Below are 26,408 nucleotides of genomic sequence, written 5' to 3' on the forward strand. Positions count from 1 at the left end.
ATTTTTAAAAAGAAAAGAACCTATCTTTTTGAGTAATAAAAATGTTGCAGCAAGTAACCCAGAGCTAGTGCTAAGTTAATGCGTAGTGCTCATTCATAAAATAGGGAGAATAACTTCTGCCCTGCTCCCTCACGAGGCCATTTGTGAAGACTGTAGGAGTTAATGGTTGATTCTATGAGGGCTTATTAATACTAATGTTAACATTGGTGTTAAACTACACTATACAGCTGCTTCTACCCTCGCCCTCCACACTCTCTTGCCATCCTTCAGCAGGCATATTTAAATGAAAACCTGTCTTTAGAAAGACCTAGTATTCCCCTTTTGTCAGCCCAGCCTGGTCCAGGTAATTTTGCTCAAAATTACGCCCCAATGAGAAGTCCATTAGCCGCAGAGTTCACTTTAAAACTACCCAGCCCCAGCTCCTTGCTAGGCTGGCGCCCATCTCATTTCTGCACGCTGATTGGTCCCTCGCTGGCCAATCACCACTATGCTTCCTCCTGAGGCTGAAGGTTTCAAAAGCTCCTACGGGGCTAATTGGACTGAGCACTGGCCAGGTTGAGCCAGACTTAGCTCGCTCACTACGACACAGAGCTCCGTTCATTTGCCTGGTCTCTCCTGGTGTAGGGCTGCGTCTATGGTTTTTCCTGTTCTGTTCTCAGTCTCGGTGTGAGGTAGGCGCCTTTGGGCTTGTGCTGCCTGCTTGAGTGTCCAGCTGTGTTCAGTATCCCTCGAGTCCCTTGATACTTGCTGTCTTCTCTTGCAGGGATGCATGGCATCCCTGTGGCAGAAGTTCTGTCTCATTCTCCCGTCGGCGGTCCGCAGAGTGAGCTCTGTGTGAAGTGGGGCAGAGAGCGTGAATTAGGGAGTGAGAAGTCAGAGCAAACAAGACTAGGTCCCAGCTTTTAGAACAGCCAGTAAATGTGTCTGAACCAGAGGACTTGTACTGAATGTCTTTCACAAACGAAAAGTGTGCGGCATAAATTTCATTCCCAAGTGCTGTAGGACCAGATGAATTAGAGAATGCTACTTGAAGGATGTCTTCTGAACCACTGATTGAAGGTTATGGAGGATGCAAACGTGTCCTTATTCCTTTTTTTATCCCCTTTGGCTTTCCCACCGCCCTGTGTTATGGTCCGCTTAAAAGGGACCCTGGCAAAGCGCCTCTTAAAGTGCATATCTAAGGATGTTGTTAATTTGCAGATTCCAATTTGGTAGGCCTAGCTTGGGGCCGGAGTTTTTAAATTGCTCACAAGCTCCCAGGTGATGCTAATGTTGCTTGTCCTTTGGCCTCATATTGAATATTGAGAAGACTCTGTGCCCATTGCCTCATTTTATTAGGTAAAGAAACCAAGGCACAGGCTGCCCTGTGTCACCCAGCCAGCTTGTGGCAGGGCCAGAACTAGACCCCAAGGCATCATTCCCTGCCCAGTGCTGCTTTCATTGATACCATTTGGCATTCTCTCCCTGTTCCTTTTTGTCTGCAACCTGCTTTTTTATATATAAAATAGCTACTCCTTCCTAGAGGCTGTTTTGATAATCAACTCTGCTGCCCCTGTGTGGGTTTCAGCACCAGCGCTGGGATGTCCACTGGTGTCTCCAACATTTAGTGTGTGTGTAGGGGAGGTGGAGAATCTGAAAAGGCAAAGGCTTCCTAATTTTCTTGTCCAATTAAAGTTCAGGGTTCTGTAGGAGGTAGAACATGAATGTTCTGTGGAGTGTGTCCTTTTAAGGCTGCTTTTGGTGGTGTCAGTCCCCTCCCATCTCTATTCCCAGAGGCAACAGAATTAGTTTTCCTAAGTGTGGGTCCTCCAAAGCAAGTGATGAGTGTTTAGGATAATGAATGTTGTATATAACTATCATCTGCCTAATCTTACATTCTCGGAGGTTTAGTTAACCTGTAATGCTGTCAGCTAAAGTTCCTAGCCTGTTCAATGTTCTTTCCCTTTGAAACGTAAAGGTTTCAGAGCGTGAGTCTTTGGATATCTATAAGGGATTGTAGGAAGCATAAATAATAAAAGGGGAGTAAGTGGTTTTCACGTGGTGAAGTTGAGTGGGTGCACTCAATTTAGTTTTATTGCTGCTTGGCTGAGTTTTGAAGGATGAGAGAGAAAATAGGTTTGGATTTGAAGAATAAGAAGGCAAGTAAGACTTACCATTTATTGCCTACCATGCTCCAGGCTTTGTATATCCAAGTTAACATTGAGCCACCTGACTCTTGTGTAAGTCATTGTGGTTATAGCTGTTTTGCAGATGAGGAAACTGAGGCGCAGAGATGTTAAGAGAACTGGTTTAGAAGCCCAGTTGCTCATAGTCCAAAACCTGTGTTCATTTGACCTCCTTTCACTTTTTTGGAATGCTTTTCCATGTGATCTGAGAAACTTAATGGTATTTTAGGAGTCCTAGAAAAGGTGATCCGGCTGCTTGATGGTTAGTTTATCCCAGGTAGTAAGTAACTTAACTAAGCTGGTACTGTAAAATGAAGTGAATTGTACCTGCATTGCTTACCGCCTGAGTTTCATTGTAAGAATCAACTGAGATAATAAATGTGAAGGCATGTAGTTGCACTGGCCTTTCTTTACTTAAAAAAATGTTTAATACTTCTTTGTCCAAAGCAAAACCCAAATCAGCTTTGCCAGGCCATTAATAGGGAGCCAGATCAGAAGTGAGGCAGCCAGGACATACACTGGTGCCCATATGGGATGCTGGCATTGTAGGCGGTGGCTTTACCCAATATGGCAAAACACCGGCCCCAGCTCATCTCTTTTGCAAAAATCAATCAATTGATCAATCAATCAATTATAATGCAGAGTTAGAGAGATATCAATCTTCCATCTACTGATTCACTCCCCAAATGGCTGCAATGCCTGGGACTGGGCCAGACCAGAGCCAGGAACCTGGAACTCTATCTGGGTCTCCCATATGTGTGTCAGAGACACAAGTATTTGGACCATCTCCTGCTGCCTTCCCAGGTATATTAGCAGAAAGCTGGATTAGAAGTGGAGCAGACAGGACTCAAACCTGCACTCTGCTATGGGATGCCTGCATTGCAGGTGGCAGCTTAACCCACTGTGCCACAATGCTGGCCCCATGTTATCTTTTGAATTTTCTTTCCTACCAGGCATCTGGAACTGGATTACAGTCTCATCTGACTGAATGAAGCTTAAAAATGCTTACTCAGACTGTCATGTGTGCATATGTGCATGCGTGCATGCACACACGTGTGCAGGGCATGCAATAATTATATCTTTTCTGTAGGATTGTTATAATTGTTGTGGCTGGGACCTCATGTCTTTTCAAGAAAACTGACTTTACCAGCAATCCTCTGGACTATATAAGCTGCCATGTTCTTCACTGTTTACATTGCAAAACTTTCATGGAATTTATCTCCAGTATTCTGAAGTCTAAACTGGGGGCTAGGCCATAGTCCTAGTGGCTCCAGAGGATGGCAAGGCATTGTGCTGGGCTTTTTACATGGAATGTCTCATTTAATTTGAATAACACTCTGATACTGTGTGTATACTTATCTCCATTTCACATTGAAGTCACTTGCCCATGGTTGATTGTGATAGAACCAAGATTTGAACTTATATCTGCCTAACTTCAATGTCTGGTTTTCCTCTGGGATTACTATAGAGATAGTGGGTTTTCTCAAGAATCTGAAGATAATTCCGTGATGCTTTTGGTGAATGATGTTTTAAAAATGTCCCTTTCTGATTGCAGCCCTGTCTTGGATAACGCATAGCTAAATCTGTAAGAGATGTCATTGCCAAAATCACCTCCAGTCTTCAAACCTAACATTAAGAGACCTCAGTACCGTAAAATTCCATTCAGGGATCGTGGCCATCATGAAAAGGTTAGTGCAAGCTGTCTTTCCTAAGTGTCACAAGTAATCTTTTCTGTTGGCTCTGTATCTATCCTCGCTCCTGAATCGTTCAGAGTATATTCGATTTAATTTGATAAAATGAGGAGAGGTGGCAGTCCTTAAAGTTGGAGAATACCAGAAAATGAGAAGTTTCAAAGTGTGAAGTCTTCTTTCCCATAAATGCATGGGCTGATTGAAGGCCACTCTCTATAAGTTTCAAAGCCAAACGATACTGAACCCTCGTTAATGATCACATCTATATTCTTATTTTGCTTGAGAAGCTAAGAAGGCTTGCCAGAGGCTGTCTAGTGCATTCTGGGAAGAGTATGAAGATTATGCTAGCAAATGTATTATCATTGATTTTTTAAAGATTTATTTATTTGAAAGGCAAAATCTTCCATCTGCTAGTTCATTCGCTGAATCGCCGCAATGGCTGGGAGCTGTGCCAATCCAAAGCCAGGAACTTGAAGCTTCTTCCAGGTCTCCCATGCGGTTACAGGGGCCCAAGCACTTGGACCACCTTCCACTGTTTTCCCAGCCAAAGCAGAGAGCTGGATAGGAAGTGGAGCAGCCAGGACTCGAACTGCCGCCCATATGGGATGCCGGCGCTGCAGGCAACAACTTTACCCACTACACCATGGCACCGGCCCCTATACACATTTTCTAATAATTTTCCTTCTTGTTTTACTAAAATGATTTTCATGGAAGAGCCAAATTTTTCCCATGTAAATTTTTTAGGAAATATTTGATATATTGATCTGGTTTCTGTTCATATTTATTTTTTTTTTTTTTGTGACAGGCAGAGTGGACAGTGAGAGAGAGAGACAGAGAGAAAGGTCTTCCTTTGTCATTGGTTCACCCTCCAATGGCCGCCGCGGCCGGCGCGCTGCGGCCGGTGCGCTGCGGCCGGCGCACCGCGCTGATCCGATGGCAGGAGCCAGGAGCCAGGTGCTTTTCCTGGTCTCCCATGGGGTGCAGGGCCCAAGCACCTGGGCCATCCTCCACTGCACTCCCTGGCCACAGCAGAGGGCTGGCCTGGAAGAGGGGCAACCGGGACAGAATCCGGCGCCCCGACCGGGACTAGAACCCGGTGTGCCGGCGCCGCTAGGTGGAGGATTAGCCTAGTGAGCCACGGCGCCGGCCCCATATTTAATTTTCTGACTAGAGTTCTGCCCCTGCAGTTTTCTTTTGTGTCAATTATGTTTCCAAATCCAACTTTCCTGGAGCATATTTTGCAAGCCTAGGTTTTATTGAGTTCCGTTTCAGTTGCTGGTTTTACATTAGGCTGATTATTTCTACCTGTAGTATTAAATAGGAATTGGATAATAGACTACAGTTCATTTCGTGGCTACTTGATGAGAAAATAATATTTTACTTTTTGATAATTATTCATACTAGGATTATTTTTCATGAACTAGACAAGAGACTAATCGTTTACTTACTTGTTAGCTTAATCAATTAGAAAATGGAAGGAATTCTTCTCAGCCCTACCAGGTACTCTGTTGAATTGGATTGAACTATTGTTATCATGAATCCATTTTCTAAACTTCTGATTACTTACTGTGCCGTGTACCAACTGTTAATTGAGGAACTGGAAAATAAAGCAAATGGTGTGATCCCAGAGTTCTGCTTCACATTATTACAGCTCTCTGACGTTGGTAAAAAGCAAGATTTATTCTCAGAATTTTGTAAGGAAAATCAGAGACTTAGGAGACTTTCACCAAATAAAAGCTGTTGGGGATAGAGGAGCACTACAGCATCATTTTCCCTAACCTCTAACTCCTGATAACCCTACTCACTTGGGACTTGAGTAAGGCGTGCATATATCCACAGTACCTAGAAAGCAAACCTCCTCTGCATCAAAGTATTCCCCTTTCCTCCTTTCTCCCATCCTTCTTGTATATACGCTAGCAATTGAAGGTTACTCTGGATTACCAAACTCCTTTGTTAAAATACAAAATTTCCCTTGAGAGGTTTATAATCATATCAAACTACATACTTTTAAGTACTATTTCTCTCCATTTATAGTTTATGCACTTTAAAAAAGCATGCATTCTATCATTTAATCCTCAAAGGCTCTGTGAGGTAGGTGTCATTCCAGCTGAAGCTCAGAGATTAAGTGACTTGTCCAAGGTCAAGAGGTAGTAAAGGGGCTGGCGCCATGGCACAGCAGGTTAAAGCCCTGGCCTGAAGTGCTGGCATCCCATATGGGTGCCAGTTCTAGTCCCAGCTGCTCCTCTTCTGATCCAGCTCTCTGCTATGGCCTGGGAAAGCAGTAGAAGATGGCCTAAGTGATTGGGCTCCTGTACCTGTGTGGGAGCTCCTGGCTCCTGGCTTTGGATCAGTGCAGCTCCGGCCATTGTGGCCATCTGGTTAGTGAACCAGAGGATGGAAGACCTCTCTCTCTCTGTGTCTCTACCTCTCTCTGTAACTGTGTCTTTCAAATAAATAAAATAAATCTTTAAAAAAAAAGAGGTAGTAAAGAGCTGATCCTGGAAGACACTATCGAGGTATGCATGCTACTGTCCCTCTTAGAAATGTCTTAAATCTGCTACTTTAACATAAGAGATCCCTATGTTAGATATCCTATCTTAGATAGGATAACCCTAAGCATGAAAGGAGAAAGAAGAAAAATTAGCTTCACCAAAATTTTCTCATTCTGAGAGTTAAACTGAAGGTCATCTTCTCTCTTAAAAGCCTTGTCCCTGTCATCAGTGAGTACCTTCCTCAGAGACTCTCTAAGTGGCTCTGAGTGTCAAAATTTCCTTATTATAGTAAATTGGGGTTTATTATATGTATCTTAAGTTATCTGGAGATTCAATTCTGAAGTTTCCCCAGAACCCTGAATAAGACCCATAGTTCATGAAGAGAATGTTCACAATTGGATATATTCATTAACCTCTTTTTACTTTTTCAGAGAGCGGAGACATCTTGTTCTTCACTGCAGGGACTATTCACAATGAGATCAGCTTTTGAAGATCTCACCAATGTGAGTATGCCAGTCCAATCTTCTTCTGTCATTTTGCATAAGGGTTAGATAGCTTCTTCTTTGGGGAACCTTTCCAGTTTACCATACCCCCTGAGCCTCTCAGAAATACTGAGAGCAGATTTTATTTGGAATGAGTGACTCAACTTCAGAAATTCCAGGGGCTCTTCTACTGGCACACACCATCTGGGTCAATTGGTAGAGTTCTCTGGAAGTAGTAGACAGAGTGAATAACAGATATGAAATTATAGATAAGGGATATGGCATTGAGATAAAGTCCAGATGTGGCTCAGCTGGCTGCCTATGTCTTAGAAACAAGTACTTTGTAGAATCATAGTAGACTAGGGCAGTGTTTATCAGTTTAAGCACCATGGGCATTTTGGGCAGCACAATTTTTCTGTTGCGTAGGACTAATTTCAACTAGCATCAGTTCAGTCACAGTGACAATAAAAAAAAAACTTATGTGCAGAACCATTGAGAACTGTAGTTCTGTGATCCAATATTCAACTATGAAGAGCTGGATACTCAATCTTGACTAGACTTTTTGAGTTTGCCTCTAAGTCACCTCCCTTATGGTATTATTAAAGGACCAGCAAACATAAAAAGTAAGTAAAAAAAAGTAAGAGAATTTGCTAATAGAGTATAAAATCAGGCTGAAGGTAACTGCTGGTCTTAGAAAATAATAACTAAAGAATACTGAGTACTTACCATGTGTTAGGTACTATTCTAAGCACTTTTTAAGGTATAAACTCAGGTTATTTTCATGTAACCTTATTAGGCAGATACTGCAATCATCTGTATTTTACAGATGAGGACAATGTTGGTTTTGAAGTCTTATTTCATCCAGGCTGCAGAGAAACCTGGTGAACAATTCCTGCCCAATAGACTAGTGTGTTTCTGTGGCTACCAGAAAGCCTGTATCTGCTAGATAATGTTGTACTGTCTTGGGAAGAATTGGATAAGAATTGGCAAAATTCTCTCCTTTGGATTCCTGTTGTGAAAATGATGTATGATCATCCTTCTAATGCATTCACATTCTGATGCAAATTAAAATGTATGTGGTTAACTTACGGCTTTCTGCATAATGTTAGACTTACTAATAATTGGTAAAAAGAACTCCCTCCTATACACACCCCACTAAGATTAGATTTACTTCCTGATTTACTGAGCCATGGGTCTAAGAGCTTGGTTGAAATAAGGTAACCACACAAATCATGAGCTCTACAGCTAGTCTTAGTGTAACTCCATTGGCCCTCAGAGTCCCTGAGGGGAGTACAGTGACACTTTTCAAAGGTGTTTTAGTCTGTTGGGGATGCTGTAGCAAAACAGACTAGGTAAGGTTATAAATGGCAGAAATGTATTGCTGGAAATCCAAGATCAAGGTGCTGGTATCTACAGAGGGCCCATTCCTCATAAATGGTATCTTCTAGCTGTGTTTTTACATGGTGAAAGGGGAAATCAAGCTCCCTTTGACCTCTTTTATAAGTGCACTAATCCCATTTCTACAATCTCTACTCCTTATGACTTAATCACCTCCCAGCAGAACCCATCTCTTAATACAGTCACATTGAGGATTAGATTTTGACATGAATTTTGGGCAGACACAAATATTCAGACCACAGTAATAAGGCTCCACAGCATATGAGAAACTTTCTTACTATGTTTCAGTCCTTTCTTTCATGAGTGTTTTTTTTTTTCACCATTAAGAAAGAACAGACACAAATAAACTATTTCAATCCTAGGAAATCTGTGCCGGTATATATAACCTTCTTGGTTCTTCAAACAAACTATTGGCCACATCCTTATTGACAGTATGGGGCAGGGTGCAAGGCATCCCTGAGTAGTATTTCTGCCTCTAGCTTTCCAGCTGCTCAGAAAGCCCATTTCTCTTCTGCATTCAAATTCTGCAGATTGACTTTGGTTGCCTTGAATGTTCTTTGGTGTGTTCCAGGAAAGGTTACATAATTGCAATATACCTAAACCATTCCCAGGGTCTAGGTTATACAGATGTCTGAGCTCATCTGATTGAGGGTTGAGGGGCTCCTTTCGCTCTGAATTTTGGGGATTCCTTATATGATGATTTGCTTCTTCCTGTTAGTATTACTAGGTCTCTGTGTCCCCATCTTTGGCTTTTCAACATTTGTGACAGTGAGATCCTGGCTTGTTAAAAAGAGTTGATATGTTTTAATAAGCTGATCTTCTATGAATTTTTCACCCTTCCTTTTATCATTTGTGGAATGGGAAGGGCATTTGTTATGACAAAGCAGATGCTAAGATAAGGAGATAGGGCCTACATCCCTGTTTACCTACATAGTTTCATGTTCAGATTTTCACCTCTATTCTATTTTGTGGTGAAAGAATTCTGGAGAAAAATGCATAATTGTCCCTTGAGCTTAGATCTGAAAGTATCAGTGCGTTGAAACTGCATATATGGCAAGCAGAGAGGTTAACTTTGGAGGTTAGGATCTCTACCTCTCTTTTGTCCAGAAATGCACCGGTTTTCCCATTCTGAATCTTGATTGCATATACAGTGAGTTTGTAAAACTAAAATGAAAGTGGTGCCAAGCTCTTTGAAGAGTAGAGGTAGATGATTTGAGGTCCCAAGAAATAATTACCTATTAAGTTACACTTGCTTGTTATGATCTGATGATACAGAGACATACTTTTTGTTCCACATTTCATTTGGAAATCACTTCAAATTTGCAAAGCATTGCAAAAATAAAGAATGCCCTTATAACTTTTACTATATTTGCTTTATCATTTGCTTACATATACCATGGCTTTTAGTTCCCCTGAGTACTTCAGTGTGTCTTTCCAAAGAATAAGGAAATTGTCTCATATAACCACAGTACAGTTTCCAGCTATAGATTTATACTGATGAAACACTTTTATGTGATTAGCCATTTTCCAGTGTTCTCATTTGACGTCATAATACTCTTTAAATGATTTTTCCCCTCCAGTAAATGACTCTAATCTCACTCTGGCCATTTACTTGCCTTATCTTTTTAGCCTCTTAGCCTGGAACATTTCCATAGCCTTTGTATTTTTGTATTTTTTTAAAATTTATTTTGTTTAAGGAATACAACTTCATGCATTTAATATATACACAATTGGGAAGATGGTGCTTCTTCCCCCCACCTCCCTCCCTCCCATACTCCTGCCTTTCTTCCTCTTTCCTCTTTCTTTCTCATTCTTATTTTTTACAGAAATCAATTTTCAGTTAATTTTTATACTCATAAGATTAACCCTATACCAAGTAGGGAATTCACAGCATTTTTTAAAATATTTATTTATTTATTTATTTATTGAGATTTATTTATTTATTTGAAAGAGTTACACAGAGAGAAGGAGAGGCAGAGAGAGAGAAGCCTTAATCTGCTGGTTCACTCCCCCACTGGCTGCAATGGCTGGAGCTGCGGTGATCCGAAGCCAGGAGCCAGGAGCTTCCTCCAGGCCTCCCACATGGGTGCAGGGGCCCAAGGACTTGGGCCACTTTCTACTGCTGTCCCAGGCCATAGCAGAGAGCCAGATCAGAAGTGGAACAGCTGGGACTCAAACCAGTGCCCATATGGGATGCCAGCACTGCAGATGGTGGCTTTACCAGCTACACCACACTGCCAGCCCCCTAAATATTTATTCTATTTACTTGAAAGACAGAGTTACACACACACACACAGGATTGGGAGAGGGTGAAGGAGAGGGAGAGAGAGAAATATCTTCCATCTGCTGGTTCACTCCCCAGGTGGCTGCACCAGACAGGATTAGGCCAGGCTAAAGTCAGGAGTCAGGAGCTTCTTCCAGGCCTCTCACATGGGTAGCAGGGGCCCAAGGACTTGGGCCATCTTCTGCTGCTTTACCCAAGCCATTAGCAGGGAGCTGGATTGGAAGTGGAGCAGCCAGGACACAGATGTGCACCCATATGGAATGCTGGCATTGCAGATGGCAGCTTTACTTGTTATGCCACAATACTGGCCCTAACTTTGTATGTTTTTTTTTTAAATTTTCATAACATTGTTATTTTTGAGTGATGGAGTCCCACCCAAATCCCTTCAAGTATTTTAAATTATTAACTTTTTGTTTATTTGAAAGGAGGTGGGGGAGAGAGCTGGTTCACTCCCCAAATGCTGACAACAGCTGAAGCTGGGCCATGCTGAAGCTAGAGGCCCAGAACAAAATCTGGCTCTTCAATGAGGGTGGCAGGAACCCAAGTACTTGAGCCATCACCTGCTGCTTCCCAAGGTGCACATTAGCAGGAAGCTAGAATCAAAATTGGAGCTGGGACTTGAACCCAAGAACTCTCATATGGGTTGCAGGCATCCAAATGCCTTCTCCTCAACTGCCCTTTAACGGTCCTCTTTGTGTGTCTAGGTGATGTTTCCTTGTAATTGGATCAATATTATAGATTGTGAACTGGAATACTAGTATAGGTGTAGGTGATGCTCAGTCCTTCTCAATGTATCATCTCTGGGAGCACATGTTTATCTGTCCCTCACTGTTGATGTTAATTTTGATCACCTGGTCAAAATGTGACCTGGTTTCTCTACTATATAGTTCCTCTATTTTTACTCTTAAAACTCATAAGCAGTCTGTAGGACATACTCTTTATAAAAATTTATTTATTTATTTGAAAGTCAGAATTACATAGAGGAAGAGACAGAGAGTCAGGGATCTTCCATCTGTTGGTTCACTCCCCAAATGGCTGCAGTGGGCATGGCTGGGCCAGGTCAAAGCTGGGAGCTCAGAGCTTCATCTGAATCTCCCATGTGGGTGTCAGGGCCCCAAACACTTGGGCCATCCTTTGCTGCTTTTCCCAGGCCCTCATCAGGGATCTGGATCAGAAGTGGAGCAGCTAGGACACACACCGACACTCATATAGGATACAGGCGGCAGCTTTACCCACTAGTCCACAACACTGGCCACTAGGACATACTCTTAAGAGCCTGTAAATAACTTGCTGTTCATCAAAAATGTTCCCTAGATTTAGCATCCATTGATTTTTTGTCTAAATCTATCTTTATTATGATTTTTCCAACTCCAGAACTTCCCCACTTAGCAGTCTTCCCTTGGCATTCTACAAGCCTGAGCTTTTCCTTCTCCCCTGTTTGTTTATTATTGATATGGACTCATGCATTGCTATTTTTTTCAGTGGTTTATTGTTTTTATTGTACTTTATTTTGGTACTTGAAATGTCTCAGATATGGTCAGTAGGAGTCACTTCAATATGGGATGCTCTTATAATTTTTTTTGAGCATTTTCTTTCCAGCACAAAAAGATGTTCCTGTTCAATGTCATAGCTACTTTGTCCTGGCACTGGAGTCAACCATTTCTCCAAAGAGTTCTGATTCCTTTTAATGGGGAACAGTATTATATATCAAGATCTCAGTGGTAGCTGTGCTACTAGTGTCTGCCTTTTCTGCCCTTTCAGCAGAGAGAGCTAGGAAAATCTGTTTCCCACACTTGTACATATACACATAAACACATCTGTATTCACATATACAGACAAAAATACACACACACACAAACACATACTGTTTAAGAAATCATGGATTTACAAAGCTCCACTTTCCATAACAAGTTTCTTTCTTGCATTCCCCTGTCTGTCTGTCTATCTATCTCTGTATGTTCCTTTTTCTGCAATGAGAACCCTGGTTCTCAAGAACATGGACACATTTTCTCAGTACTGTAATACTTCTAAAATAGTTTCAAAGTTACTTCCAGCTGTACTATTGTAACAAATCTACTAAAAAGAGTTCCAGATTTATTTGTAGTCTCTACCTCCCACAAACCTATCCTGATCAAGAATGTATATATCAGGGCCGGTGCCGCGGCTCACTAGGCTAATCCTCCGCCTAGCGGCGCCGGCACACCGGGTTCTAGTCCCGGTCGGGGCGCCGGATTCTGTCCCGGTTGCCCCTCTTCCAGGCCAGCCCTCTGCTGTGGCCAGGGAGTGCAGTGGAGGATGGCCCAGGTGCTTGGGCCCTGCACCCCATGGGAGACCAGGAAAAGCACCTGGCTCCTGGCTCCTGCCATCGGATCAGCGCGGTGCGCCGGCCGCAGCGCGCCGGCCGCGGCGGCCATTGGAGGGTGAACCAACGGCAAAGGAAGACCTTTCTCTCTGTCTCTCTCTCTCACTGTCCACTCTGCCTGTCAAAAAAAAAAAAAAAGAATGTATATATCAGAGTATATAGTTATATATTATAAGTTATATGGATTGGTTATTTCTTGTTTTCTTTAGTTTCCCTCTTTTCCCTTTAATGTGGACATGATACTTAGTTGAAATGTAAATAGATTCATGTTTCATTTGAAAAGTATAACTTAAATTTGTTTTTACTGACATTATTCACAGTCCCGGGGTCTCTCCTACTATTTAATAAAGGCAGTCATGATTAGAGTCTGTTGTGGAACTCCCCAGAGCCCAACATTAATTAAATACCATAACTCAATGACATGGGACACTTGTATCACAGATAGCATTGTGTTAGAAATCTACTCTGAAAAACTAGTTGCTTTTAGCATGCTCAGGTGACAAAGCCAGTCATACCACCATTATCCCCTCTGTACATCTTTAAAAGGAGTGGAATGTTACGTTAAGAAAGCTAGCCAGTATGCCCAGCATGGAGATCAGAACGGCATTCTGTATTCCTTGGAAGCACTTAAGGCTGCTACTTGGCCCGTATGTACTGTGCTACTATAGGACTTGTTTGCTGCTAGCTTCTACTGTGGTTGGTTGACCCAGTGCTGTACTGGTTATGAGATATTTAGATTCTCACTCCTGTGAACACCCAAAGAAGATGGGGATGTGGGTCAGGACCTGTAAGAGCCATCTACTGGAACATTTGTTCTCTTCATTTGACTGCCTCCTTCTCCCTTATTTTCCATAGGCTTGTCAAATTCAACCTGCCCAGCCCAAGAAGGGAGATAATGAGTTTGTAAAAGATGTTTCCAAGAAGACAAAGGGGAATATAGCTCTAAGCTTGACCAAAACCAGCAAGATGAATTCTGACAGGTGAGTACGAGGATGTTGAGGTGGATTTGTTCTGAGAGGAGTGTGGTGGGGGCAAGAGGCACAGAGTCACCACACAGACCCCGGGAGCCGGATAAAAGCAGGCCAGAGGCAAGCAGCCTGCAGACTAGTTTATTTCAGTTGGTACAGCAGCTTAAATAGCCAAGGCAGCCAATCTGGTCAAGGGGCGGTCTATGCCCTAACCAATCAGAGCCTGTTGCCAGGCAGTTTCTGAAGCCATCCAATCACAGCCTGTTGCCAGGCAGGCTCTGTTGTCATGTGGTTTCCGAAGCCATCCAATCACAGCCTGTTGCCAGTGGCCATCTTGGCATGGCCTTCTCATTCCACTACAGGAGGACGCTCAGCTGACATTGTTTTAGATGATAAAGGCGAGTGTGTGTCATCCTTTTGATCCCCTTCTGTCCTTGTTGAGACTATATTTCATGAGTCACATTGGTAACTACTATATTAACCCTGAGTTCTGAAGTAGGCACAGCTGTGGATGCTGCAGAGTTACAAACTTTTTCTCTTTTTCATAGTGTGTGTGCACATATTCAAAGAGCTGTTCTCATCGAGCAATTTATCAAAAGACCTTAGCTTTCTCTCTTTTAGTAATTCAGTCACTGTTTGAGTAGGTCTGGAGACAACTTAACTTTTCTGGGACTCTCAGGAGCTGGCTGATAGCTTATCAGTCTGCTTCTCCCGTTAGAAGATTTAAGGGAGGTTTGTCCCTCATGACCATGGAGACATTACTATCTCCCTGTGATAGGTATAATAATAAAAGCCAGATCATATATGAAAGCATAATATGGATTTCAGGAGAAAACATGTAGTGACCTAGGCATAGAAACTCTATAGTATGGTAGTTACTTGATTTATCAAGGTTCCTATTCATTGATATTTTACCTTGTAATCTGTCTCTTGAAGTGAAAGCCTTTTTCCCTTACATAGCTTTGATAAATATAGCAACAAAGAAGGTATGGTAGATGAGTACCCTTGGAACTATGTTTTTCTTACCAAGGCATTATTTTCTTTAACAGATATAAGCCAAAACCAGTAGTAGCCTCTTCCACACTGGTACTAAATAAGGAGAAACTGCCCCCTGTGGAGAAATCTACCGTCTCTAAAGCACTGACTACCGAGGAGGCATCCGCCCTCAAAAAACCGCAAGTTTCAGAAGATGAAGAAAGTTGTGACCATATAACCATCGTCAGGAAATTATCATCTTTAAGGAGGCGATTTATGAGGTGTGAGATGTCCTTACCGAAGAAGACACTTGCTTTTCAGAAAGAAAATGACAGTGACAATGACTTTTTCCTAGAATCAGTGGCAGTTAAAAAGAGAAGTAAAATGGAGGAAGCCACCACCAAGAAGACATTGCCCTCCGAGCAGAAGACAAGTGCACGTAAGGAATATAAGTTCAGCTTGAAAGATTTCCTTTCCACTGACGATAGCAGTGATGATGACAATCCCTTCGGTGTGTGGTTTTTGAAGAATAAGAAGAGACTTAAAACTGAAAAGCCAACCACGAAGCCCTTAGCTTTAAATATGTGTACTCCTCAAAGGAAGAGTTCCCACATGAAGCCCCTGGCATTGCAGTGGGTCAGCTCTAAAGACAAGCCACTCACTAAGGAGCCATTGTCCTTTAATAGAAAGCCTGCCATGGAGAAGGAGTCCCTTTGCCAGGAGCCATCTGCACTGCAAGAGAAGCATGCCAGTGAGGAGAAGTCGCTTTCTAGGGAGACTTTGGCTCTTAAGAAGAAGCGTGCCATTGAAGAGGCACCCTGGTCCAGCACTATATTTCCAAAGAAGCGGGCCATTGGATGGGCCGTGTTCCCTTCTATGTCACCAGTATTGCAGAAGGGCTGCCCTGCAACTGAGGAGAAAATCCTCCCCAAGATACCATTGTTCTCAAATAAGGAGCAAGTCACTAAGAGACCGGTGACCCCCTTACAGAAGCCCCTGGTCTTGCAGAAGAACACCTTTCAAGAGGACTCAGTGAATAAGAAGCTGCTGTCCTCTAAGAAGCAGCCTATCAATGCAGGGGAGGTCCTTTTGAAGGACCCATCAGCACTGACAGAGAAGCGCACTGCTCCTCAGGAGGTGTCCTTCTCAAAGAAGAAGAGCACCATGGAAAAACGATCACCTATTAAGAGATCCCTGACCTCGAAGGCAAAGCCTACAGGTGACGAGATATTTTTCTCTCCAGAGCTCTTTTCACCTGCTGTGACACATGACATTGCTAAGTCCCCCTCCCAGGTGTCTTTGGTCTTGCTAGCAAAGCCTGATTCCAAAGAGGACTCTTTCAATGAGCTGTTGGCCTTGAAAGACAAAAGCATCACTGAAAGGGCGTCCCTTGGCAGTAAGAAGTTGCGTTTGAACCAGTCCTCCACTGAGGCAGCAACAAGCAGAGAGAGCCAATTATCTTCAGAGAAGGAACCCACTGCTCAGGGAAAGAGAGGCCTCTTGCAAAAGCAGTTGGCTCTGCGGAAGAATATCACCAAGGATGAGGAGCCTTTTACTAAGCAGCCACTGGCCTTGCAGGAGAAGTCCCACTCCAAGAAGGGGACTCTGTGCCAGCAGCGGTTTTCTTTTAAGAGGAGTCTCACATTTGATGAGGAGTGCTACTCTCAGGGGCCTGTAATATTTCAGGAGAGGGCAAGAATGAAGGGGATCATCCTGCAGAAGCAGCCCAGCCCCAGGAAAGAGGAGGCTCCATGCAAGCAGCAGCTGTCCTGTCAGAAAAAGCTGTCCCTTGAAAAGGATAGCCTCTCTGAGGTGCCCTTAATATTTCGTGAGATGGCAAGAACCAATGACACTAAGCTGAGGGAGCCCTGTGCTTCACAGGAGAAGCCCAGCCCTGAAAAGGGGACTCTGAACAAGCAGTGCTTGTCCTGTAAGAAGACTCTTACATTTGATGAGGAGTGCTACTCTCAGGGACCCGTAATATTACAGGACAGGGCAAGAGTCAGGGGGATTAACCTGAATGAGCACTGGGCCTTTCAGAAGAAATCAAGCCCTAAGAAGAAGAAGCCCATAATCAAAGAAGCATTAGCCTCAGAGGCAAAGACTGTCATCAATGGGCCATTCGTTCTCAAGGAAGTATTGATCTTGAATAATAACCCCACCACTGGGAAGGGGTTGTTCTTTGAAGAAACAATGGCTTTGGGAGAAAATTCTTTCCCCAAAGGAGCTACCTTTCTCAAGACATTCTTAATGGTCCCCCTAGTTAATACCAGCTCAGACATGTCCAGCACTGCCCTTGGATCCAGATTGGTGACCCCCAGAACTCCCACCACGTTTGGTGTGCACAAGTCCAGTTCTGACAGCAACTCCAGTATATGCGAATTTTCTTGCAACAAATTTTCCACACCTAATGGCAAGGGAGAACAGGTATAGGTATTAATCTCTTCTTAAATTAGCTGAAGTGTTTTTGTTGCCCTGGGGTTGGCTGCTAGCAAAGAGATTTTTTTTTCTGTCTTCCTAAGCAATGAACTGTGTATAAGTAGTGGGAGGTCCATGTATAAAGCAAGCAAGCATTTCTTGGATCTGCTTTGAGTTTTATTGAATGATACATGATCTTCTCACATTTTGCAGCCTAAGATTACCCCATGATATGCAATAAATTTATCAGACTTTTTGGTGTTTTTCTCTTAAGTTAAGTTGGTCTTGTAGAGTCTCTTGACTTCCTGATTGGTATAGTGATAGATCTAAGCAATCAGAAACTTTTTTTTATTCCAAGAATACATACAAGAATATGGAATATTGTGCTATATACTTGAGCTTTGCAATAGTGGTTAGACCATTTCATTCAGGAAATTATCTTATTCATTTCAGTCTACAACATAGTAGGCTTTAGTCAAAGATAAAGTTCACTGGGGCATCCCTCCTGGCAGGTGGTATTTAAGTTGTAAATTAAAAGAGTGATGGGTGAGATTTAGCAAGCAGGAGGAAAATGTCCTTTTTCAGATTTATTTTTTATTTATTTGAAATGCAGAATTATGGAGAGAGGAGAGAGAGTGAGAGTGAGAGAGATATCTTAGATCTGCTGGTTCATTCCCGAAATGGCTGCAACAGCTGGGGTTGGGCCAGACCAAATCCAGGAGCCAGGAGCTTTTGACAGGTTTCCCACGTGGGTGCAGAGGCCCAAGCACTTGGGCCATCTTTCCCTGGTTTTCCAGGTGCATTAGCAGGCAGCTGGATTGGAAGTGGAGTAGCTGGGTCTCAAACTGGTGCCCATATGGGATGCTGGCATCGCAGGCAGATACTTTGCCTGCTACGCCACAATGCTGGCCCTGAAAATGTCCTTGTCAACAAATCAACCTCAGTGAGGAATGGAGGAAGAGACTCTCAGGGGGATGAATTGGGCCAAAACCAAGAGACGAAGAAGACAAGTGATGCAGCTGAAATATAATAAGAATGTCTTATTTTTTGGAAGTTTTGAGCCTATCTGAAAAAAGGATGCTTTATTAATAGAGCATAACGGATATATACAAGGGAGACTAGACATTTATTGTCACTGGATATGGGAATTGCAGGGCCAGGGCATGGTCTGATATGGCCTAGGACATATGAGACTTGAGGAATTGTAACATATGACAATGGGGAGAAGAGATCCATGTTCAATGTGTATGTACTAAGCCCTCCTTGGATTCTTTTCCTAACATGTCTTTCTGATGATTTCCAAGGTGAATCATGAACTGGAAGATATTAACAGGTACTACAATGATCCATATGTCAACTCAGCATATGCCAAGGATATCTTCAGTTATATGAAGGAGAGAGAGGTATGTAGGTAGCTATGGGTGTGCAATGATTTCTAGTTCTCATTTCTTCATCATTCCATCTTTCACCATACAGGTCGAAATGGAATGATGAAAATAACAATAACAACAACCAGTATCCATTGGTAGCTTACTGTGGGTCATACATTGTGCTAAGAGATTTATGGACATTATTCTTGTTTAATTCTCCCAATAACTTTATGATGGTAGGTATTATTACCTCCCTTTTACAGGCAGGGAAAATGATGCAGTAAAGCTAGGCTATTAACTAAAGTCTTGTCACTCTGAAAACTGTAATCCTGCTGTCTAATTGCTGAGGAGATTGTTTCAGACACAAAAATGGTCATCTGTGTTTGAGTGACTACTCTTGTAGACTTTCCTTTTGTATGTATGTTTCTGGCACTGGATGTAAAATCACATCCCATGTTTAAGTGTTCCAATGTGGAGAAGTTTTTTTTTTTTCCTTTGAATTCTGACAGTCTCTCTCTTTTTTTTTTTTACCACTAATATTATTCAATTCCACATTTTCTTCTGTCTTTCTCAATGAAACAGGATCAAGTTTGTCTACTAACTAGAATGTTTAGCAGCCCATGTATAACAAGGCAATAATATCTCTTTCTGTGGAGAGTGATTAACTGCATGACTTTAAATTCTATGCTTTTTCTTTTAAAAATATTTTTAATTTTTATTTGAAAGACAGAAAAAGAGATATTGAGAGATAGATATCTTCTATCCACTGCTTCACTCCCTACATGCCCACAACAGCTAGGTCTGGACCAGGCTATACAGGAGCCCAAACTTAGTCTGAGTCTCTCATGTGGGTAGCAGGGACCCAAGTACTTGAGCCATCATCTGCTGCTTTACAGGGCATGTACTAGCCATGGATCGGAAGTAGAGTGGCCACTACTCAAAGCAGGCATTCTGATGTGGGATGTGAACATTCTGAGCAGTAATTTAACCTCTGTGTCAAATGCTCACCCTGGTGCCTTTTCTAATCTGTAGATATCCCTCAACTTATGATGGGGTTACATCCTGATGTGCCCATCGTAAGTCAAACATATTATAAATCAAAAATACACTAATACACTTCACCTAATTCATATCATAGCTCAGTAACACAGTACACTGCAGAGAATTGGATGTTTACCTTCATGATCACGTGGGTGACTGGGAGCTGCACTTGCTGCTGCTGCCCAGAATCACAAAAGAATATCACATCACAAATTGCTAGCCTAGTGTAAGATGAAAATTTGAGGTATAGTGTCTGCAAAATGTGCATCACTTTTGCACCATCATTAAGTCACAGAATTCCAAGTCAAATTAGGAACCTTCTGTACCTTTAAGAGACAATTTAAGTATGAGCCTTGGATTAAATAGTATTAGTTTCACTTGTGATCTTGTTAGAGGTGCAAAAGCCTCTCCCTACCCCAGGCCTTCTAAGTCAGAATCTGAAGTTTTATAAAATCCCCCATGTGGTGTATTTGCATGTTAAATATTGAAAAAAACTATTCAACATATCATATTATTGTGCTTTAAACTGAATTGCAAAGAAGGGGCTTAACCATTTTGGTATTCCCCTTTAGCCATAGGCATATTTCTGCCCACTGGACTCCTCAATATCCACTTTGACACCTGAATATCACTTGTGTCTGTTTCCCAAGGCTAACTGGAACTGGTCTGGATAAAGGATACTTTGATCTGCTTCTATCAGACAGCAAATGAAAATGATGAGAGAGAGCCATGAGGGAAAAGTTAATTGTTAAGTTACAATTTTGAACTACAAGAAGAGTTTATATGTTAATTTTTTTCTCATTGCTGCTAGAAAATGTTCATACTTACAAAATATATGAGCTGGCAGGTTGAGATCAGCAGTGATATGAGAGCCATTCTTGTGGACTGGTTGGTGGAGGTACAGGTAAGCCTGACAACTACTGCCGTAAGGTGCTGCTATTCTTTCTTGACTAGTCATTCAGCATCAATTTGGTGGGTCTATTTTCTTATTTTGTTTCATTGATCTCTGCATTTAACCCCTTGTCAATATCACCTGGTCTTTATTTCTATAGTCTTAAAACTGGGTAAAGTTATATTTCCAACTGTATTCTTTTTTTTTTTCAAAATCGTTTTAGTTACTCTAGTTCCTTTGCCTTTTTACATAAATTTTAGGATCAATTTATATCTACAAAAGATCTTGCTAGAAGTTTGATTGGAATTGAATTATGTCTTATTCATGAAAGTTAATATAATGGTCCCATTACTGCTATCCTTAAAAAAGCCTGTTTGCAAGGTTGGCCATTGGCTGATAGCTCCATACTTGGCTGGTAAATAGTTCCCGACTTTGATATAAAACTCCAGCTAAATGATCACTGTGACTCACTGTGCCTGAAATCTTTGTACAAACAAACAATGTGATTTATACTGATAACCTGCTTTCTTCCCAGGAGTCTGAGATTTGGGAACATGCTAGACAGAGTGTTTATGCGACCAGTGCCCAGTGATGTCTTGGACATTGAGTGATTAGCTTTCCTGGTAGACAATGCTTCGTATGTCTTTTCACAGAATGAGGAATTAAGTTCATTCTGAAATGATTCTATTGGGGTAGAACTCTAGGGTTTCTCTAGACTTTTTCCCATGTTCCTCCTGTTCCCTTAGCTGTTTTAGCTTTTTATTCTTTTGTTATAACAAATCAGCTGTGAATGTATGCTGAGTCCTGTGAGTCCCTCTGGAAAATCATTGTGTGTTAAGGACCTCTGACACACATCTGTAGGTGAATTTCGATAGAACTTACAATGTACTATGTTCACTTTTCCAACCCAAAAGCATGGGATATGCTTCCATTTATTTGGGTTTCCCTTGATTTATTTTTACCACCATTGCTAATCATATACATATTTTGTTAGATTTATACCAAAATATTTTCTTTTTGGAGCCATTGTAGATAATGTTTCTTTTTAAATTTTCTTTTCTGTTTGTACATTGCCAATATGAAACATGATTGATATTTGTGTGTTGACTTAACATTCTAGGACATTGGTCAAATCACTAATTAATTAAAGAGTTCCCATATATATCACATCCAACTTCCCCTATTATTAACATCTTATCTTAGTATGATATATTTGTTACAGTTGAGAAACCACACCCAGCTTCTCCTATAATTAATAGTCATACTGGTGAGAGAAAGTCATTTAGTGTTTCCAAGTCTCAACCTCACTGTGGGTAAGATGGGGAAATTAAAACTTGCACAAAACACTTCATAAGGTAAACAAATGTGATTTAATATAAGAAGGTTCATTTTCAACTGCAAAACAGCAAGTGGTATAGAGGAGGGTGTTCTGTTTAGAGACATGGTACTCATGGGGGAGAGAAAAGCTATCTGCCTAAAAGGTAAGATTTCTTAGTCTGTCTCTTTCCTTTGGCAACTCCACTTCTCCTTTGCAGACTAAAGTCAAACAAGTTGAAAAATTCTTTACCAAGCATCTGTCGGGATGTAGCAGTGAGAGTGAGGTAGGCAGAAGGTGCTAATAAAGGGGGCACTTCAGAGATGCCAATATTTGGGGCCAGTGTTGTGGTGCAGCAGGTCAAGCAGCCACGTGTGGTGCTGCATCCCCTAGCAGGGGGCTGGTTCGAGTCCTGGCTGCTCTGCTTAGAAATACAGTCTTTATTCCATCAACTCTTTGGATGGACTTGATCTGTTAATTTCCTCAGAAGTAAGATGAGATAATTTGTGTCATTTTTAACTCATTTCTTTTTTTTTGTTTGTGTTTAGTTAAAATACTCTAGGCTTTTAGATCCAAATTCTTATCTTCCCCATGAACAAATGTTTCTGAAATTTCTAGATGTGGACTTGTTGTTGTCAATGTTATCTGGTATATGGTGATGCCTTGCTTCATTTTTTTAAAAAAAGAGATTTATTTATTTTTATTTATTTAAAAGGCAGAGTTACAGAGAGAGGAGGAGAGACAGAGATATCTTCCATCTACTGGTTCATTCCCCAAATGGTCACAATGGCTGGGGCTAGGCCAGGCTGAAGTCAGGAGCCTGGAGCCTCCTCCGGGTCTCCCACATGGGTGCAGGAGCTCAAGCACTTGGGCCATCTTCTGCAGCTTTCCCAGGTGCATTAGCTGGGAGTTGGATTGGAAGTGGAGCAGCTGTGTCGAATTGTCACCCATATGGGATGCCAGTGTTGCAGGCAGAGGCTTAACTTGCTACACCAAACGCCAGCCCCATATTGTGAGTCTTTTCAGTTTAAAAGTTCAGTTTTCCTTTGGCTCAGAGAAAATTTTCTATTACTTCTGTGATATTATTACCCTTCTGCCTTTTTTTCTCTTTTTTATTGTATGTTTGTAACATCAGGATCTATTGTCTGTGTCTCTCAGGTTTTTATTCATTATCTTCATCTTCCTTTTATCTCTCAGTTCTGGGAGAATTTCTTAAAGTTGCCTTTTTTTGGCAGTATCTAATATGCTATTTGTTGCCTCGGTTATGTTTAAAAAATAATTACTTTTTCATTAGAAACCAGTCTTTATGGACCCCAGAGAGGTTCTCTGTTTATATATTCAGTGTCACCTTGGAGCTTGCTAAGAGTATACTTTAAAAATTTTCATTCCAGTTCTTTGGGCTGAAAAATTTTCTTAAGTTAGACACTTGATTTGATTCCTAATACTATTCATGTTTTTAATAATTATCCTTTTTCATATGTCTGATGTATTTTTTGTTTATTCATCTTTGTAGAAGGTAGTCTTTGAGTTTTAGAATTTGAGATGGCTTTTGTCATAATTGTTTCTTAGTTCAAGACTAAGAGTAATTGTTATATCTTCTATAGATTTGATTGATCACTTTCTTTTGGTTTCTTCTCACCTGTTTCTTTTGGGAGTTCATGGTATAGATTAGCAGCAAGTGGGAAAAGTAAGAATCTAAGTATTAGATATCAAAGGGAGAGGGTGTGTCCACTCAAGGTGCCCACAGAGAAGGCAGAACATCTCTCTCTGGTTTGGAGAGGACTGGTTGCCTCCCCAAATGTATAAGGATAGATAATGTTAGGAAAGGCACAGAGATATGCACAGGCACTTAGCTGAAGCAGTTTCTGCATTTCTAGCAGAGTTCCAACTGTGTGGATTGTGCTTGAAGCCACAGTCTTGGTAGCTAGATCTATCTGGAGGTGGCTGTGGCTCGGCCCTGTTGCTTTCTTCCAGATGGGTTTTGAGATGAGTCACGAGACCTTGTACCTGGCAGTGAAGCTGGTGGATCACTACTTGAATGAGACATTATGCAAGAAGGAAAAGCTACAGCTCCTTGGTTGTGCTGCCTTTCTGATTGCAGCAAAATTTGAGGTAAGCCAAAGTTCCAAAGGCCTGGAGAGAAATAACCAAGTTTATATCCAGACCAGTGATATATACAAATATAAGTATATATGTATGTATTTATACAAGCATAAATATATATATGCATATATGTACATATAAGCATGTAAACATATGAGTATGCATTTGTGGATGTATATTGTATGTATAAAATCACATACTTCCATACAAATATTTTTTCCTGCTAAATTGTTTTCTGTCTCCCCAAAGCAGGGAAGCTGGTGTTGGTTGGCAGAGGTGGTGTATTTGCTTCTGGCTTCATCCAAGGTTTTTCCGTTTCTTCTTTGAAGACGTATTGTATGAGCATTTGCCTAATGAAATGAATAGTTTTTTTAAAAGCTTCCTTCTACTCCATGGTTTCCTGACCCCTAGGCTTTTCTTGTTGTACCAACTCCACTCCCATCTAGTGGGATCCTGATTTTCAAATATAATAAAGCATCTGGAAACCAGAGTGCTGGAGACATTTATGAGCAAATGACTTGTGTAGATGTTAGTGAGTGTATCTAGCCCAGGTAAAAGTTATTTTTGAAGTAGCAGTGTAAAATCAAGTAGTTAGCTTTTTCTTCATGACCATAAAACAGGAAGTGGGGAACCTTTTTTTTTTTTTTCCTGCTAAGGGCCATTTGGATATCTATAGCATCATTCATGGACCATACAAAATTATCAACTTAAAAATTAGCCTGTTATAGATGTATTGAATTATTTAAGTCCCATCTGAGATTGCTTTAGCAGGCCTTATACTGCTCTGGGGCTGGATGTTCTTGACCGCTAAAACAACTAGCTAACCTCTCTGGTTCTTTCTCCCTAGATGGGAACTGATCTCTTTCAAGTCTCCCTTTTCCTTCACCTAAGCTAATTGTGTGAATCCTTAGGGCTAGGTAGTCCAGAGGTAGCAACTTTTGCTAAAGGATTCAAATAATCTTGTGGGCGTGTACATGTGCTGACTCCTTCCTTCCATCAATCTCAGGTTTACTGCCCCCCTCACTCCTTCTCTAGCCTGACTGATCCCCTCCTTCTGCCTGTTCCCTCTTTTCCTCCCTGTCTTCTTCTCTTTCCACTTCTTCCTCCATTGTTCCTGTGCTCACCTCCCCCTCCCTGCTCCTGCACTTCCCTACCCCATGCCCCACTGTGCTGCAGGGGCTCACTGTGCTTCCCTGTTCTTTCTCTGCTCTTTGGCTCTCCACACTCCTCTTCCACCCCCTTCATGATCTCCCTACTCTCTCCTTCACATTCTTCACTTTTCTGCTCTCCTCTCTTCGCATCCCCTCACCCTGCCCCATGCCAACCCCTAGCACTGACCGTCTTTGCCCTCTCCCTGCTGTTTCCCCGCTGTGTGTGCTGCTCAGCTCACCACACCTCTGCTCACACTCCATACCGGCTCCCCTCTCCCCTGCTTCCACCTGCACTGGCACTCCCAGCTCTGCAGGGCTCTCCTTGCACTCTGTACTCTCCTCCTGCACCAGCTGGGCTCCTGCTTTCTGGGTTCCTGTCCCCCCTCCCACACCCTCCCCCTTTCCTTATGCTCTCCCTCGCTCCTTGTACTGCCTGTGCTCCATGCTTACTCCACCTCTATTCATGCCATCCCCTCTTATGTGATCGTCCTCCCCCAACACAGACACACACACACACACGTACACGCCCCTGTTCCCCTGGGCATGCTCACTTCTGTTCCTCCTACTCTCCTGGTGCCATCCCTTTCTCTCCTTTTTTCTCACACCCTTTTCTCCTTTTCTCACACCCTCCTTGTGTGCATTTGCTCTTTCCCTCTCCCTGTGCTCTCTCTGCCCCCCCCCCACTCTACTCTCTGCAGGACATCTCAGAATCTTCCCCCCTTCCTGCCTTCTCTCCCAGTGTTCTCTCTGGGCTGTCCCCTGCCCTTCTCACAGGTTCCCCATCTTGTATTCTCCTGCTCTTAACTTTCCCTACTACTCAGCACTCCCCTTCTTGCTTGGTCTCACCATGCTCCTTTTCTCTCCTGATGCTCCTCAGCTCTCTCCTTGTTCCTCCTGGATCACTCCCACCCCACCCCTGTGCGCCCTGTTCCAGAACTGTTCTGTGCTCTGGCAGTCTCCCCTCCCCTTGCACTGGCACTCCCCTACTCATCCAGGTTGCCCAGCTCTCCCTCTCCTGCTCTCCCCTGCTGTAGGTCTCCTGGAGCTCCTCTGCTTTCCCTGCTCTTTCCACACTTGTGATTGCCTTGGTTCCTGTGCCCTTGCCTCCTAACACTCACATCGCTCAGCACTCTGTCCACCTCACCTCCTGGGCCCTTCTTCCATCACCTGTTCTCTCATTTCCTCCCTGCCTTGCTTCCTCCCTTCTTCCAGACTCCCTAGGAATGACTCTCCCAGTGGAATGAGAAGATACTCTAGGGCTTAGCCTCAGGGGATGTTAAGAACATAGCTGGGAGTCCCTT

General features: G+C 42.4%; 1 protein-coding gene across 1 annotated transcript in view; it reads left to right on the forward strand.

The window, feature by feature from the left end:
* The first annotated feature begins 531 nt into the window (after positions 1 to 531).
* The window catches only part of CCNB3 (cyclin B3), a 33,104-nt gene continuing 7,227 nt past the window's right edge, over positions 532 to 26,408 (forward strand). Inside the window, 8 exon segments of the mRNA XM_089324154.1 lie at positions 532 to 671; positions 3,721 to 3,853; positions 6,780 to 6,851; positions 13,730 to 13,854; positions 14,892 to 17,244; positions 18,540 to 18,638; positions 20,458 to 20,550; positions 23,828 to 23,965. Coding sequence (XP_089180280.1) covers positions 3,758 to 3,853; positions 6,780 to 6,851; positions 13,730 to 13,854; positions 14,892 to 17,244; positions 18,540 to 18,638; positions 20,458 to 20,550; positions 23,828 to 23,965 — 2,976 coding nt within the window. The 5' untranslated portion in view covers positions 532 to 671; positions 3,721 to 3,757.

Source organism: Oryctolagus cuniculus, chromosome X, assembly GCF_051225735.1.
Source record: "Oryctolagus cuniculus isolate XC-2025 breed Fujian yellow rabbit chromosome X, ASM5122573v1, whole genome shotgun sequence".
NCBI classification, from domain to species: Eukaryota; Metazoa; Chordata; class Mammalia; order Lagomorpha; family Leporidae; genus Oryctolagus; species Oryctolagus cuniculus.